Raw genomic sequence first — 17,621 nt, 5'->3', positions numbered from 1 at the left:
CCGGCTATTTTGAATGCAGCTACCTTGTTGAGATTCAAATGAACATCTCTAGTTCAGGCACCTTTGCATAATTTCCCCCCAGTGAGCATTTCTGAGGCACTGAGGAAGAAGGCCTCCCCCCAAGCAAGGACCCCATCACTTTGAGGGGACCTGGGTTTGCAGTCTTGCCCTGGCTGCTCACTAGCGGTTCAGGACTTGAACCCCTCTATCACAACTGGGCGGGTCCTTTGCCTCTCTAGGCCTCAGTTCCCCCATTTGTCAAACGAGAGTCCTGGGTGATGTGATCTCTAAGGGGCTTCGCATACTTCTTGCTCCAAGACCACCTGTGGTCTCCTTTACCTAGAAGACATCCTGGGAAGGTAGCTGGGTGATGAACCCTTTTACCCAATGAAGAAACTGAGACCCACAGAACCAAACCAGTTACCACTGAGTTAACCACCCAGACTCACAGACACGCCCTGTGTCAGAATAGAACTGTAAATCCGTAGGGCTTTCAATGACTGATTTTTTCCCGGTAGTTGATAGCCAGGCCTTTCTTCTGAAGAGCCTCCAGGTAGACTCCAACCTCCAACTTTTCAGTTCCCAACTGCTCAGGGTAACCGTTTATACACACAGGGACTCCTGGGAGGCACAGAAGGGGAGGAACTTGTCCACAGTCCCTCACGACTTCAAGTGTAGAATTAAACCCAGTCTTCAGGCTCTCCAGGACTCTAAGAACTCTAGGGTATTTGAGGAAACCATGGGAAAACAAGGGGAGGAAGAGTGAAGCAGCCTTGGCCACGGGTCTCCAGATCAGAACCCCAACCTACCTCCTCCAGGAAATCTTCTCAGATCCCTCCCCTCTCTGAACTCTTCTTCCCTTACCAACTTCATCCCACTGGTTCCTGAACTTCTCCTGTCCCAGCATGCTCTGCTCTCCCTCCCCAGGGCAGGGATGGAACACTCCTTCTTGGTCTTCCTGCATCAGTACCATGGGTGGCCTGGCATCGATGGGCAAGTGCCAGGTGCCTGCGCTCCCCGTGCAGTTGTTTCTGACTCTGTAGGATTTTCAAGGCTGTGAACTTGAAGAAGCAGATCGCCAGGGCTTACATTTGAGGTGCCTCTGGGTGAACATGAACCTCCAACTTTTTGGTTAGTAACCTACCGCTTACCCATTTGCACTCAATGTGGCCCGAACAGATGAGTGGGCTCCTGGACACTGGGCACCGAAACAAGATGGACTGGACGCTTCCAGAGGACAGGGACCAAACTGTCCCCCATTTTTGAATGACGGTTCTTACCCTAATATTTCGTGCGTGGAATTGAGTTTGGTGGTCAGTTTGGTGTGTGGGATTTGAAGTCACGTAGCTTCTCAGGCCCATGTCTCCTCATGCATGTGAAACATCTGCTGTGACGTGTGCGGGTCACACTAATGAGGCTGTGGAAAGACCGAGGGCCTGGCCCTGCTGATCTGCCCCAAGTCTCCATTGAACTGAGGAAGAAGACCTTACCCCAAGCAGGAACCCCTTCACTTTGACATTTGCCCCATCTTGGCTTGCCTCACGTCCCTTCTCTTCTGTCTGAATCTACCTTTTCTTTTCCATAGTTCTCCCGAGTCTAACAAGAAGCAAATCCCTCCCTTTCCTCCAGTCTCCCCAGCTCTGTGGTAGCCATTTTTACGGTTTTCTGTCTAAAGCAGGTCTCATCTTCAGAAGTGCTCCACCAACCACGACACTGACACACTGACTCCAGCTCAGGGATGGGCATGTGAACCCCAAAGTAACAAATCTGGTCCTCATACCTGTCAGACCATAGGGATTAGTCCAGGAATGAGGCTGCTTATACCTTTATGTCCCACCTCAGGTAGAAGCTCTGGAGACTGGGAGACCACCAGAGGCCAGAGCGTAGGGCCCTGCAGCTTGCCCACAGAGCCATCCACCTCCCCCATCCCAAACAGTCACATGCTTGTCATGTTGCTTATAGCTCCACTGGGGTCCCATCTTAGCTGACGGTGCAAATGGTTAATGCTCTTGGCTTGCTGACCAAAAGGAGGTTTAAGTCCACCCAGGGACACCGCAGAAGAAGGGCCTGGTGATCGACTTCCAGAAGATGAATGCCCGGTGAGGCACAATTCTGGAACCCCATTGGATTCTAGGATCCAACACACATGGGGTCACCCTGAGTTGAAATCAGCTGGTTTACTGGTTTGGGGTCTCCCGTGCAGTCAGACTTGGGCTGATTTTAACCCATTTCCAACCACAGGGTCAGCCTCCCATTGTGTTTCCCAGCACTCAGAATTGGCACTATGGGCTGCTCAGGAATCCCTGCCAGGTCCTAGTCCCCAAACCATCCTTTCTTGTCTCTGCTGGATGCACAAGGGTAAGTTTTATGACTTTTGCCTTTTTCTTATTGATTTGTAGGAATTCTTTGTATATTACAGATCCCAATCCTTTATCTGGAGTCCCGGTATGGCACTGTAGGATAAGCACTGAACTGAAAGATGGGTTTGAGCTGCAAGTTTGGCAGTTCAAATCCACCAGTTGCTCCTTAGAAACCCTATACAGAGTTGCTCTCAGTTGGAACCTACTCAACGGCACTTAACAATAACAGTAACAATCCTTTGTCTCAGCTATGGTGGTGGTGGTGGTGATTATATACCATCGAATCGGTTCCAACTCATAGTGATCATGTATAGGGTTTCTGAGGCTAAAATCTTTACAGGATCACAAAGCTCATCTTTCTTCTGTGGAGTGACTGATAGATTTGAACTGCTGACTTTATGGTTAGCAGTCCCACTCATAGTCCACTACTTGCTCTTAAGTGCCATTGAGTTGGTTCCTACTCATAACAGCCCTGTATAGGGTTTCCAAGGAGCAGCTGGTGAGTTTGAGCCACTGACCTTACAGTTCAAATCAACCTTGAGGTTGAGTGCTTATCCTATGGCACCACACCAGGTGGTCTCTAAAATCCATTCTACCCTTCTTTTTGAGTAATAGAATCCCGGGCATATTGTCACCCGGCTAAATGGCTACGTTTCCCAGCCTCCTTTCCAGTTGAGTGTGGCTATCAGATGGAAGACGGGCCAATGAAATGTTAATGCAAGTGCATCTAGGACCTTTCCCTGCCTTATCTTCCCTTTCCTACCACCTAGAATGCAGATGTGATGGCTGGAGTTCCTGCAGCCAACTTGGATGTTGAGGACCTCAAGCATGGATGCAAGACCTTGAGTATTATTATTATTATTTGAAGCCATCAAGTTGTTGTTGTTAGAAGCCATCAAAGTGACCCTATGTACAACAGAAGGAAACACTGCCCAGTCCTGCTCCACCCTCAGGATCATTTAAGTCCACTATGCAAATCCAGGTCATTCAGATTCTTCCTCATTTTTGCTAACCTTCAGCTTTGTTGCTGTTAAGTGCTATCAAGTCACTTCTGAGTCACAGTGACCCTGTATAGGGTTTCTGAGGAGCAGCTGGTGGACTTGAACTGTCAACCTCGTGGTTCACAGTCCAGTGCTGATCCTACAGCACCACACCAGGAGTCCTCTACTTTAGCAGGGCAGAAAGTTAGATATTAGTTCTTGATATCACTGTGAATTAGCCATTGCAATTTTCACTGCCCAGTCTAGAGTTACAATAGCTGAGATGGCAATCATCTTAAATAACAGAGCGCTCTTTAAGCTGTTAGCCAAATTGCAAGGTCAGTGGTTCAAACCCATCAGCCATTCCTCGGAAACCCTATACAGGGTTGCTATGAGTCGGAATTAACTCAACAGCATTTAACAACAGCAACAACAAATTTAAGCCATTATTGGTTTGAGTTTTTCCAATCTGATACACTTTCCTGTCCTACATTTTTTTTTCTTTTCTGAAAAGTCTTACAACTTTAGTTTTCACACGTAGTTCTTTAACTCATCTGGAATTGATAACTGCTCACGTGGGAGGTGGGAATCTAATTTTATTTTTTTCCCATATGGACAGTGAATTGTCCTCAAGCTATTTATGGAATAGTCCAAAACATAATATAAGATACTTTGGAATAAATTTAGTAAGACTTTCTCAAGCTCTTTCTAGATAATATTGTGAAATTAACTTTGAGATAGAAACATTTTAAAACACTCTGATAAATTGGAAGACATACTATACCTATGGATGGATAGATAACGCTGTCTCAAATTAATCTCTAATCTCAACACCACCCCATTCAAATTCTGGTGGAATTTTTCAAGTTATGCATGTAAACATATAGTAAAATATAACAAAAGTAAGTTAGGAAATTAGGGAAAAGGGAGCTAAGAGCAAGCCAAAGGGAAGAAGGCCTTGTGTATTGCCAGAGGTGGGTCACAGGTTCTTGTCTGGAAGTTTTAACAAACGGACCCATTGCCTAGGTAGTAAATTCCGGGTCCAGATTCAAAAGAGAGAGCGGTTTACTGCGGTTAACCTAAAAGGGTCCCAACTCAACAGACGCCTGGGGTCCAGTTCTGAAGTCTGACAGAATCCTGGAATGTAGATTCCGGAAAATGAGTGAGTTGTTTGTCCTTCTGGTTGCTGTTCATAAATACGTTTCTGGGGTAACATGCCAGAGCCTTATGCAGCCTTTCTGGGAGAGCAGTCTGAAGTAAAATCCTCTCTTGTTCCCCTTCAGATCATCGATCAGGACCCCAGCACCAGACTGAATCAGGGCTACCACCTGGAGGCAGAGCCCTGGCGGGACATACACCCTGTATCTGCTTTGGGTTCATGGCATATTCCTGGCACAATCTGTCCCGAGTCCAACAGCCATGTGGGTATCACAGAAACCAGGGATTCTAGAACATGCCACTCCTTAGAGGAAGGCAGAATGGCCTGAGGCTTTAAGTTGTTGTGTTGTTGTTAAGTGCCATCGAGTCGGTTCCGACCCATAGCGACCCAGTACAGGGTTTCCGAGGGTGTAAATCTTTACGGGAGTAGAAAGCCTTATCTTTCTCCCGCGGAGCCGCTGGTAGTTTCGAACTGCTGACCTTAAGGTTCGCAGCCCGATTCGTAACCACAACGCTACCAGAGCTCCCTGAGGCTTTAAGTAGCATTTCCAAATCAAGGTGAAGTTTGCACACAGGGACTAGTGATAGCTTGGAAAAGGAAAGTAAATAGTGACCATTCGAGTCTCTTAGAGGAAGGTTTGGAAAAGCAGTCTTGGAAGTTGGAAAGTCAGGGAGATCCATAGTGTATGCAGAAGGGTTACTGGGGGGATGGGGTTCCAGGAGAAGGAGGTATCTCCTGATGCTGAAGTTCTAGCACTTTCTGTGGGCTCCTGGAGTGAGGTTTACCATCACTGCCCCCCCACTCCCCACAGTAGACTCTGTTACCTTGGGGAAGTCCCTCTCCTCCTATAGGGTTGCTGACACAGAGTCTGTGTGCATAGGGGTTTGTGGCACTAAATGCAGGGAAGGCCAAGAAGAAGTTGTGGTTTGCTGTGGTCAAGTGGGCTTTGACTCATGGTGCCCTGATGGACAACAGAACAGGCCATTGTCCATCCCTTCATCATCCTCAATAACCACTAGTCTTCTTAAAATCAAACGATGGTGTAGCTTAACTAGTAGAGACTGCCTGCTTTGAGCACATAGCAACTCCATGCACAGCTGAATGAACCACGTCTGGTCCTGCGCCTTCGTATTGTTGTTACCCCTGAGTCCACTGTGCCAGTCCATCTCATTGGGGTCTCTCTCTCTTTTCACCGACCCTTCACTTTACCTAGCATGATGTCCTTCACCAGGGACAACAGAGGTAGATATTATTATATACACAATCTTGCAAAAACAATAATCTACTAGTGAATATATATAGACAGACACACTAGCTGGAATAGTGTGGGAAAGGGAATGGGACTATATCCTTGGATACATGAAGGTTTGACAGAGAATATTTCTACACACATATTTACCTGTGCTGTAAATATAACCAGGAACAGAGTAGGAAAAAAGAAGTTATGTTCCTTTCCCAAATGAAAGAATTTACATATTTATTACTGAACCAAAGTATTAATGCGGAAGCATAGAAACAGAGGAAAAACCCACAGGGTATTCTCAATCAAACATGCCTGATTGTTGAAATAGTGGTAAAATTTTCAGCTTACTGTGGAAAGATGCTACTGAGTTTGTTTGAGTGTTTCCTCTTGGAGTTGTACTTGATTTTTATCACCAATGATCATTTGGATTCACGTGGGAATGGGGCGATTCTGCTTTTGTTTTTTGTGAGGAATCTCTTGACCTTGAAAGTCTTGTGATAATGGCAAAGGTGGCAGGTGACCACCCACTGGTGACAATGGAGTAGGAGAGGGAGTAAACGTAACTCTCAAAAAGAGAGAAACACTTAGAAATTAAAAATCATGATAAAATACAGTGACAAAATGAATGAGACTTCTGTCGGGAGATCAAAGTATATAGTATAAAGCATAAACAGGGAAAACTATGAAAATGAAAGATGTTTAGGGAGCTTCAGACGACCACCCATGAGATGCAGACAGATGGTGAAGAAGACAGGCCTGTAGGCAAAGAGAGATGTTAAGATGTTAAGTCATGTTTATTTCCTAAACAAGATAGAAACTTTCAAGTAAAGAGGACTAAGAGAAAACTCATTTTAGAAAAGAGTCAAAAGCTTGAAGATTCCAGATATAGATGTCAAATAAACTCAGATTTCCAAGACATGGGGAGCAGTTCGACTTGCGGGGTACGGGGAGGAGGGAACAGTTTTAGAAACAAGGGGTGGGAGGTGGCCTGAAAGACACTTGGGGAAAAAGGCCTGGGAATAAAGGTGCTGGAAGTCCAGGGCAGATAGCTAATGGTCCTAGGGTCAGGTGGCTGTCACAGTGGGGTGGAGTTTGTAGGGGCAGATGGGGGTGTGTGTGATAATTGCATTTGGAAATTTTTTATTGAGTACCTATTATGTGCCAGTATCAGACTGTTCTTGGAGGCCAGGATGGCCAAACTTCGTCTCTCATACTTTGGACTTTGTCAGGAGGGACCAGTTGCTGGAGAAGGATATCATATTTGGTAAGGTGGAGGATCAGAGGAAAAGAGGAAGTCCCCTAGAGAGATGGATTGGTCAAGTGGCAGTACTTTGGATTCAATGTAACAATGATTGTGTGAGCTTGACCAAGATTGGGCAGTGTTTCGTTCTGCTGTGCATAAGGTCGCTATGAGTTGGTACCGACTCGACGGCACCTAACAACACCAACAACTATGTACCAGGAGCCCCTGGGTGGCGCAAATGGTTGACACCAAAAGGTTGGTGGTTCGAGGCCAGCCACAGGTACTTTGGAAGACAGGCTTGGCAATCTACTTCTGAAAAGTCCTATGGAGCACAGTTGTACTCTGATACACGTGGGCTTGAAGGCAACTAGGCTGGACTACATTAGGAGATTGGGGAACAAAATTCTGTAGAGAAGTGTTGTCTCACAAGCCCCCCATGAATAGGCCTCCTCACATGCTGTGCAGGGGGCAGAGAAGGATGTGTGTGCTCAGTCAGGATCTGAAGAACCAACAGGGCTGAGCCAGTGGCAGAGGGAGGGAGGTACCCGAGGAAGTCAGGGTAGAAGGACCTAGTGAAGAAGAATGAAGATGCTCCGGTTGTAGTTCAGGCTGAGGCTTCTGGGAAAAGTAGAATGCACCGTTGTCTGTGTGGTCAGAGATTAAGTGGCTGCCATGTGGGGAGGAGGCTCTAGGGATATCTAGAAGGTGCTGGAGCAGCCCTAGGAGACAGCAGGTTCCTCCCTGTTGTGCAACTTTCCAGAGCAGAGTCTAGAACTAGGTCTCCTGGCTGATTTCTCAATAATACCATGTTGCCTCCTGAAGGAAACTGGTTTTAAGACATTTTCCAGCCACTCTTAGGGAGTGGAGAGGCACCAGAGTGTCTGCCCAGAACTGGGGTTAGTCCGGAGGAAATGAGGAGAGAGAATCACTGGAGGGGTAGAGCCTGGCTTGAGAGGAGAACACCAATTGATGTTGTTGTTTTTAAATACCATTGAGTCGGTTCTGACTCGTAGTGACCCTGTATAGGGTTTCTGAGTAGCAGTTAGTGGATTTGAACAGCTCACCTTGTGATTCGTAGTCCAGTGCTGATCCACAGCACCACACCAGAAGGTCCTATGATGTTGTTACTAAGTGCCAACAAGTTGATTCCGATCCATAGCGACCCTGTATAGCAGGAGCAGCTGAGGAGCAGCTGGTGAGTTTGAACCTCCTTCGGTGCCACAGAAGGTCCTTTAGAAAGAGTCATTTCCTGTTTGCTAAAGTGGGTGGTCTCAGAAAAATGATCTTCAACAAGACTGGCTGAAGATAATTAAAAAACAGTTGCACCAACAGAAACCTGTCAGCAATTCAAGCCAGATTCAGAAGAGGATGTGAATGAGGGAGATCATCGCTGATGTCAGATGGATCTTGGCTGAAAGTTGAGACTGCCAGAAAGATGTCTACCTGTGCTTTATTAACTATGCAAACTATGGCTAACATTGCAAAGGGCGAGAATTCCAGAACGCTTCCTTGTGCCCCTGTGAGACTTGTGCACAGACCAAGAGGCAGTCCTTGGAACAGAACAAAGGGATACTTTGTGGTTTAAAATCAAGAGAGGCGTGCATGGGACTTACATCTATCTTTTCACCATGCTTACACAATCTGTAGGCAGAGCAAACAATCTAAGAAGCTGTTTTATATGAAGAAGAATGCAGCATCAGGATTGGAAAAGTTTCATTAACAACCTACGATATGCTAATGGTACAACCTCGTTTGCTGGAAGTTGAAGAGGATTCGAAGCATTTACTGATGAAGACCAGAGATGACAGCCCTTCGGTATGGATTACACGTCAATATAAAGAAAACAAAAATCCTCACCACTGGACCAATAAACAACATTCTTATCAATGGAGAAAAGATTGAAGTTGTCAAGGACTTTATTCTTCTAGGATCCATAATCAACACCCAGGGAAGCAGCAGTCAAGAAATCAAATGATGTATTGGGTTGGATAAATATGCAGCAAAAGACCTGTAGAAACAGTGAAATAGCAAAAATATCACTTTGAGGATTCAGGTGCACTTGATCGAAGCCATGGTATTCTGCATTGCCTCGTATGCATGAGAACGTTAGACATGAACAAGGAAGATGGAAAAAAAACTGATAGCTTTGATTTATGGCGTTGGCAAAGAATGTTGACTATACCACATATTGCAAGAGGAACAAACAAATCTGTTTTGGAAGAAGCATAGCCAGAATGTTCCTTAGAAGCCAGGATGGCAAGACTTTGTCTCATATCCTTCAGACATAATATCAGGAGGGACCAGTCCTTGGAGGAAGACATCATACTTGGTAAAGTGGAGGGTCAACAAAAAAGAGGAAGACCCTCAGTGAGATGGATTGAAACAGTGGCAGAAACAATGCGCTCAAACATGACAAAAATTGTGAGGATGGTGCAAGACCGTGCAGTGTTTAGTTATGTTGTACCTTGTAGGGTTGCTATGAGTTAGAACAAACAACAAGGTGGGTGCCCTGGATGGCACAAGCCCACAAGCTAGCCACCTAAAGCTTGTCAGTTTGAACCTCCCTGGAGGCTCCGTGGAAGAAAGACCTTGGTGAACTGTTTCTATAAAGCCCACATTCAAGAAAACCGTATGGAGCTCAGTTCTACTCTACAGGACACGGCGTTACTATGAGATGAAATGGGTCTGATAGCAGTGTTTTGTTTGTATGCTTTGTGGTGGGGTGGGAAAGCATTGTGGAAGGGAAATGACCCTGGATTGGGGGTGGGGGGCAGGGTTCAAGTCCTGGCCTGTCAGGGTCTGGAGATGGAATGGTTACCCCCTAGGTGGGTGGACCCAGATGGATACTCATCTCAAGGCCTGAGACAGAACAGGGAGGCAGGCCATGGAACAGGAAGCTCTAGGGCTAGGAGCCAGAACACCTGGTTCCCATTCTGGTTCTGGCTCATGAACATAGTCAAGCCCATTCCACACTGTGGGCCACTGTGTCCCCCATCTCAGCCAAGAGGCAAGGAGCTGGACCCGAGAGAGTGGGCTGGCCAACTTTGCGGTAAAAGGGCCAAGACTGACACCTGCTGGTGAGTTGGAAGCATCACAAGTAAGACTTGGCTGATGGATCCCATGGAACTTGGGGCATGTGGTCTGACTCTTCTCACCCCCAATGCCTCCAGAAGGTCACCTTCTCTCAATGGAATCTGGGCTGGACTACCAATGTCCCCACAGGCAAGCAGAGCACAGAGATAAGTGGAGCAAGAGAAGTCCCAGTTATGGTGCCCCTGCGGGTGCTGGGAAACATGGGGAGATGCTGTTATTTGATCCTCATGACAACCCCATGATATTTATGTTATGGTCCTCATCATTCTGCAGGTGGGAAATCAAGGACTCAGTGATAAGTCAGGCTTTGGAGAAGGTCATAAACCAGGTAAACGGTGTGTCTCAAGGAACTGTGCACTTCGCCGCAAAGGGGACATTCCGTCCCCTGCCTGACCTCAGTCCACACTGGTTGTGATACCCAAACCTCTCCCCAACACTCCAGCTCCAAATTCTATGTAACCTTCTTCCCAAACATGACCAGGGATCCACTCCAGTGGTCCCCTAGGGTAATGTGGAGGTTACGTACCACACCAAGCAACCATGTCTGAGGGGGTACCACCAAAACGAGTGTCTATGAAAGTTTATGCAGTGTGACAACAGACATTTATTTTTTATAAAAAGATCCATGTGGTTAGTTGTAAGATCACAAACATTATTTTGTAAGCCTAGCTTACATATATCAAGGTTTAAACTCTGCGAATTTGTGTTTTGAACATCCTAATGTGTTGGTGTGGCGCTGTGGGATAAAGCACTAGACCGCAGGGTCTGTTTGAATTGCAAGGTCGGTGGTTCAAACCCACCAGCCACTCGTTGGAAACCTTATACAGGGTCACTATGAGTCGGGACCGACTCGATAATACTTAACAACAACAACAATGTGCTCAGGTCAGACCCATCATTGGTACTCCGTTACAAAGAAGTTTCAGATGACACGCTTGTCCACACGTACAAGCACGCACTTTTGTTGTTGCAATGGTAGCTGATTTTGTCAAATTTTCTGGTGTTTCAGCTACAATACTGTAATTGAAAGATGCACTTTAAATTTTGGCTAGTTGTTTATGAAACTACTGCCACCAGTACAAGATGCCCTGGTGACCCAGCGGGTTAGGCATTGGTCGTTGAAACCCACCAGCCGCTCTGTGTGAGAAAGATAAGGCTGGCTGTTCCTGTAAAAATTGACAGTCTCATCTTGGAAACCCTTAGAGTGTTGCTGAAAGTCAGAATTAACAATGACAGTGGGTTTTGGGGGGTTGACAGCGCTTGCATGGTGGCTCCATACAATAAGTACTGCACTTGAACCACAACGCCTGTAGTTCGAGCCCGCCAGCTACTCAGTGAGAGAGAGATGAGGCTTTCTGTTTCTGCAAAGATTATGAGTCGGAACTGATTCCACAGAACTTAACAACAGCAACAATGAGAAGGAAGCTCTAATTCGATCTTTCAGACCACCCTAGTCTTCTTTCAGATAGTCCATCTAAAGAGGACTCATGGTGTGGCGCTGTAGGATAAGCACTGGATTGCTAGCCACAAAGTCAGCAAGGTCTACAGTTCAAACCTAGCAGCTACTCCTTGGAAAGCCTACACGGGATTGCTTTGAGTCAGAAGCGAGTGGACGGCACTTAACAACGTTACTCAGCTTTAACGTTCTCAAGGTCCATCCAGTTGTTGAGCGAATCAGAACTTTGTTTTTCTTTATGTTGTTGTTGTTGTTAAGTACAGTGGAGTCGGTTCCGACTCATAGTGACCCTGCACAGGGTTTCCGAAGCTGTAAATCTTTATGGGAGCAGAACGCCTCATCTTTCTCCCGCGGAAGCACTGGTAGTTTCAAACTGCTGACCTTGAGGTTGGCTGCCCGACTTGTAACCACTCTCTTTATGATCAGGTGATATTCCATTGTGTGGCCATAAACAAAAAAGAGGGAGATAGACTGACTGGCTCAGAGGCTATAATAACGAACTCCAATTAACAAGCGTGAGGATGATCACACAGGACTGGGCAGTGTTTCAGTCTGCTGGACAGTGTTGCAACAAGCTGGAACTGACTCGGCTGTAGTCATTGACAACAAACAATAGCTACAGGGAGCCCTGGTGGTGCGGTGGTTAAGCACTCGGCTGATTCGAACTCATAGATCGCGAGCTCGGAAGTCCTCTGAAGCAGTTCTACGGTGTTCTGTAGGGTCACTAGGAGCCAGCATTGACTTGGCAGCGGCGGCCTAGCTTTTTTTGGTATGGGGCTCTACCACATTTTGTTTATCCGTTCAGCTGTTGAAGGCGCATCTTTTGACTATTGTAAATAGTATTGTGAATATTGGTGTAGTCTCCCTGTCCCAGTTTCAGTTCTTTGGGGTACATACCAAGGAAGGGAACTGAAAAGTCATATAGCCATTCTATGCTTAACTTTTTGAGGAACTGCAAACTGTTTTCCACTATTTTACATTCCCATTAACAGGGATTCCAGTTTTTCCTTTCTCTCCATCATTTGCTGTTGTCTGTGTTTATTATTAGCCATCCTAACCCACCAGCCGTTCCACAGAAGAAATGGGCGCTTGTCTACTCCAGTAAAGATTTAGTCTCAGAAACCCTATGTAGGGTCGCTGTGAGTCAGAATCCACTCCTCATAAGTGGGTTTGGTTTGGAGTGGGTCTCTCACTATGGTTTTATTCTTTTTTTTAACAGATTTATAAATTTATTTGATCATAAACTGTTAGTTTTCATCCACATTGACTGTCTGTAGATTTGGTGACTCTTCATCCTCATTACGTTTTCTGGACAACTGCACCCGGATACGGTACAGTTCGTTCCTGATTCCTTTGGCCCCGGCAGCTATATTGAGCCTGGTGCCAACGCGCATGTCTCGTGTTCCCATCTCCTTCATGGCAAATTTCCGAATCTCCTTGAGTGCTCGAAGGGCACGCTTCTTGAAGCCTACTGCCTGGATGTGCTTGTGAATGTTGATGGTGTCCTCTCTGGTCACCACTTTGCTGTTGTTGAATGTTGATGGTGTCCTCTCTGGTCACCACTTTGCTGTTGTTGAATGTTGATGGTGTCCTCTCTGGTTACCACTTTGCTGTTGTTGAATGCTGATGGTGTCCTCTCTGGTCACTGCTTTGTTGATAGCAGAATGGCCCTTCTTCTTGCCACCGTTCTTTGTGGGAGCCACAGCGATGGGACCCTCTCACTATGGTTTTGATGGACACGCCCCTACACTAATGATGGAGCCCTGGTTCTATAAGCTAAGCACTGGACTGCTAACTACAAGGTTGGTGGTTCAAACCCACCAGCCGCTCCTCGGAAATCCTATACAGGGTTACTGAGTCAAAACTGACTTGAAGACACTTAACAACACTAATGATGTTGAGTATCTTTTCATGTGATTATTGGCTCTTTGTATATTTTCTTTAAGGAGCTCTGGTAGCGTAGTGGTTACGAATCGGGCTGCTAACCTAAGGGTCATCAGTTTGAAACTACCAGCTGTTCTGTGGGAGAAAGATGAGGCTTTCTGCTCCCGTAAAGATTTACAGCCTCGGAAACCCTGTACACGGTCATATGAGTCGGAACCGACTCCACGGCACATAACAACAACAACAACATATTTTCTTTGGCAAAACATCTGTTTAAGTCCTTGCTCATTTTCAACTGTTTAAAAAAATTTTTTTTTTAATTGTTGAGTTGAAAATGTTCTTTATATAGTCTAGAAGCGAGGCCCTTGTTGGACGTAGGATTTGCAGACATTTCCTCATAGTGTGTGGGTACCCTAGTAAGCACAACAGCTTCCTCTTTTGTTCATGCTTATCTGTCCTCCCCCTTTGGTTGCTTATGCTCTTGGGATTGGATCTCAGCGGCTGATTCCAGAAATACAAGATAAACTTGGAACATCTCCAAGTATCAGAAAGCAAGCAAGTGCTCAAAAAAAAAACAACGAAAGGATGGTGGCATGTCAAAGGGGCCCAGAAGCCAACGGAGAGAGCTCCCAATGGTTCAAACTAAACAGCATGACTGATAGTTGCTGTCAAGTTGACTTTACACACAACAGAACAAAACATTGCTCAGTCCTGTGATATGGAGCAATCACTGACAAGTTCAAGTTCATGGTTTCAGCTTTTGTGCCAATGCATCTCACCAAAGGTCTCTTTCACCAAACACATCCCCTGAGGGTTGGGGCAATGGGCTTGGGTCATTGACTGATGGGCGGCAGGCTGGGTTGGACCCAAGCTCAGCATTCTTCCTGCCCCCTGCTAGACAACCCCTTCCCATGTCCCTCACCTCCCATGGAAATATCTTCAGTGACTGCAGCTTTGCAGACACCTGTAGAGGTCCCTAAGAAGTTCTGGTGGTACTGTCTGTGGATTAGACATTGGGCTGCTAACCACAAGGGTGGTGGTTCAAACCTACCAGCTGTTGCGAGTGAAGAAAGACAAGGCTGTCTGCTCTTGTAAAGATTCAGTGTTGGAAACCTTAGGCAAGGTCACTATGAGTCGGAATGAACTTTCCAGCAGTTGGTTTGCTTTTTGGTGTGGAAGCCCCAGAGGTTGTCATCTTCAACGCGGTCTGTCCCCCTCACCTCTTTACAGGCCCCTTTCTGCCACCCCCATCTCCTGGATGCGGTGCCCTGGGCAGACAAGGGCTCTGTTCCCAGGACACTCCTTCTTGAAGTCCAGACCCTCCTGACTCGGCCTCAGACCCCCCACCCACCCAACATCAGTCACAGTAAAGTTCAGTTCTGAGCTCCAACCACATCGAGGTGTCTCTTACCTTCTGCCCAGGCTCCTCACTGTCCCCCTCTTCCTCCTTTCCCACCCAGCAGCCTGCTGGAATGTTACAGTTTACGTGCTTGGCTGCTAACCCAAAGGCTGGAGGTTTGAAGTTACCCAAAGGCATCTTGTAAGAAAAGCCTGGGGACTTACTTCTGAAAGCTCAGCCACTGAAAACGGCATGGAACACAGTTGTACTCTGATTCTTCAGACACTGTTTAATTGTGGTTGTTGAACCTGCTGGCAGACCTGTCTTCCCAGAGTGGGGATCCTGGTCTTCCCGGTGTGTCTCCCCAGAGATGACAAAGTTCCCCACCCTGTTATCCCATCAGACAGGGTGACTGGGCAAACCTAGTGCTTTGGGTAAGATGAAAAGGGTCAAAGTTCACAATACCACTGCCACTGAGTGGTTTCTGAGGTTGTAAATCTTTCTGGAAGCAGAAAGCCTCATCTTTCTCCCATAGAGCAGCTAGTAGATTCGAACCCCTGACCTTGTATTAGCAGCCCAGTGCTTGTCTCTCAGTGCCACCAGTATTCCAAGGTCACACTTTGCTGTTGTTGTGAAGTGCCTCTGAGTCAGTTCCGACTCATAGCAACCCTGCATAGGGTTTCCTAGGAACGGCTGGTGAGCTTGAACCATCGACCTTGTGGGTCAAACCGACCTTGCAGTCCAGCGCATTAACCCGCAGCACCACACCCAGGACCCCAAGGTCATATTGGTGCTTGGTTATTTGAGAGACAAGAAATGTTTGGAGAAATTCTTTGAATTTCAAAATGCTGGGCTGGTAAGATCAGTTCTAGAGGGAAGGGACTATTTATATGTGGGGGTTTGAAAAAGTTGGTGGGAAAATTCCATTCTCTTTCAGTTCCATTTTCCCACAAACGTTTTGAAGGCGGCAGCAGCCCAGACAATCGTTGTTAGGTGCCGTTAAGTTGGTTCTGACTCATACTGACCAACACACAACAGAACAAAACTACAACATCCTCACAATTGTTGTTTGAACCTGTTCTGGCTTCCACTGTGTCTGATGTCACCGAGACTCTTCCTCTTTTCCACTGATCCTTTACTTCGGTGGTGGTGGTGGTGTGCCATGGAGTCGATTCTGACTCACAGCGACCCTGCATAGGCTTTCTGAGGCTGAAAATCTTTATGGGAGCAGAAAGCCTCATCTTTTTCCTGTGAAATGGCTGTTGGCTTCGATCTGCTGAGCAGCTCAACTCGTAAGCACTATGCTACCTTTTCCTTTGCTAGGAACTGATCCTTCCTGACAACACCTCCAAAGCACAAGACACGAAGTCTGGCCGTCTTGGCTTCTAAGGCGCATTCTGGCTGTATTTCTCCCAACACATATTGGTTTGTTCTGGCTGTCCATGGTACTTTCAATATTCTTCACCAACACCACAATTCCATTGTATTAATTCTTCTCCAGTCTTCCTTATTCATTGTTCACTTTGCAAATGCATATAAGGCAGTCAGGGACACCTTAGGTCCTTAAGTGACATTTTTACTCTTTATCACTTAAAAAAGTTCTTGTACGGATTTGCCAACACAATCCATCATTTGATTTCTTGACTGCTGCTTCCATGGATGTTGATTGTGGAGTCAAGTAAAATGAAATCCTTGATAACTTCAAGGTACTAGGATGCCATTCAAGTTGAAGCAGACCCAGCTGTTATAGTAACTGTGCTGCTTCTCCTCCAATTGTGCTCACCCCCAGATCCACTATGCACCCCACTTTACCCTGTGCTGAGCCCCTGGGGCTGACCTCAAGGCAAGGCAACACCCTCAGTGGCCTCTGACTTCTGGTTGGGCTCAGCCAATAGGAAGTGTCAGCAGGAGGAAGGGGATGGGAGCAGGCCAGGGTACTTATTCCTCTCCCCTCCCAGGCTTTTCCAGGTTTCAGTAACAGCTTCCTTGTTCCCCATGGAGTCCCCGTGGGTTGCTTAGCTCTGCCCGCACCTCTCCACATGGTCACTCCATTAAACTCCCATTAACCACTGTTTCCTCCAGGATTCGGCTCATACGGTGGTTCCCAAGTAGGGGTGAGGAGCTTCCAGACACACTCCTGTCAGTCTCAGGAGTCTTGTTCCACCTCCCAGGGAGCTGACCTCAGTGGCCGTGCTGTGATGACCACAACACCCCCTCCTCAGAAAACAAAACAAGAAAATGACTCAGCTGCCATCTTACTGATTCTGAGGCATGGTGCCAGAGTACAACCGTTACCCAGCGTGTTTTCAATGGCTGATTGTTAGTTAGGGAAGTAGATTGCCAGGTCTCTCTTCTGAGGCTCCCCTGGATGGTCTTGCATTTCCAAGGAGCTCTGGTAGCGTAGTGGTTACAAGTTGGGCTGATAATTTCAAGGTCAGCAGTTCGAAACTACCAGCTGTTCTGTGGGAGAAAGATGAGGCTTTCTACTCCTGTCAAGATTACAGCCTTGGAAACCCTATACATGGTCGCTATGAGTTGGAACTGACTCCCTGGCACATAGCCAACCAACCAGTTAGCGTCCTGTGTTAATCTTTGGGACTTAAAAGTGATTGCTGTGATTAACTGCTCACAGAAAGGTTCAAAGTTAAAAGCATCTAGTTAAGATGCTTGGCTATCTATTGAATCTTGGTTTCCCTGGTATACCATTATAAAATAGATACTTTAGGGGAAGAGAAAGGAATAGCCAGAAATATCACCATAGAAAGCCTATAAGTCCGTCTTCTGCCTATAACTGATTGGAATAGCTAAAATAGGGCTACAATGTGCCCAGTGAAGGAGGCTTCCTGTGGAGCCTCTGCGTTACA

The 17,621-nt window shown here is 46.5% G+C and overlaps 1 protein-coding gene across 1 annotated transcript in view; it reads right to left on the bottom strand.

Moving 5' to 3' along the window:
* Positions 1 to 12,781: 12,781 nt before the first annotated feature.
* Positions 12,782 to 17,621, bottom strand: part of CLIP2 (CAP-GLY domain containing linker protein 2) — a 63,602-nt gene continuing 58,762 nt past the window's right edge. Inside the window, 1 exon segment of the mRNA XM_006878361.1 lies at positions 12,782 to 13,058. Coding sequence (XP_006878423.1) covers positions 12,782 to 13,058 — 277 coding nt within the window.

Source organism: Chrysochloris asiatica, unplaced genomic scaffold (genome assembly GCF_000296735.1).
Source record: "Chrysochloris asiatica unplaced genomic scaffold, ChrAsi1.0 scaffold00034, whole genome shotgun sequence".
NCBI classification, from domain to species: Eukaryota; Metazoa; Chordata; class Mammalia; order Afrosoricida; family Chrysochloridae; genus Chrysochloris; species Chrysochloris asiatica.
The sequence above is the reverse complement of the archived record's forward strand: the minus strand, read 5'-3'. Positions and strand labels throughout refer to the sequence as shown.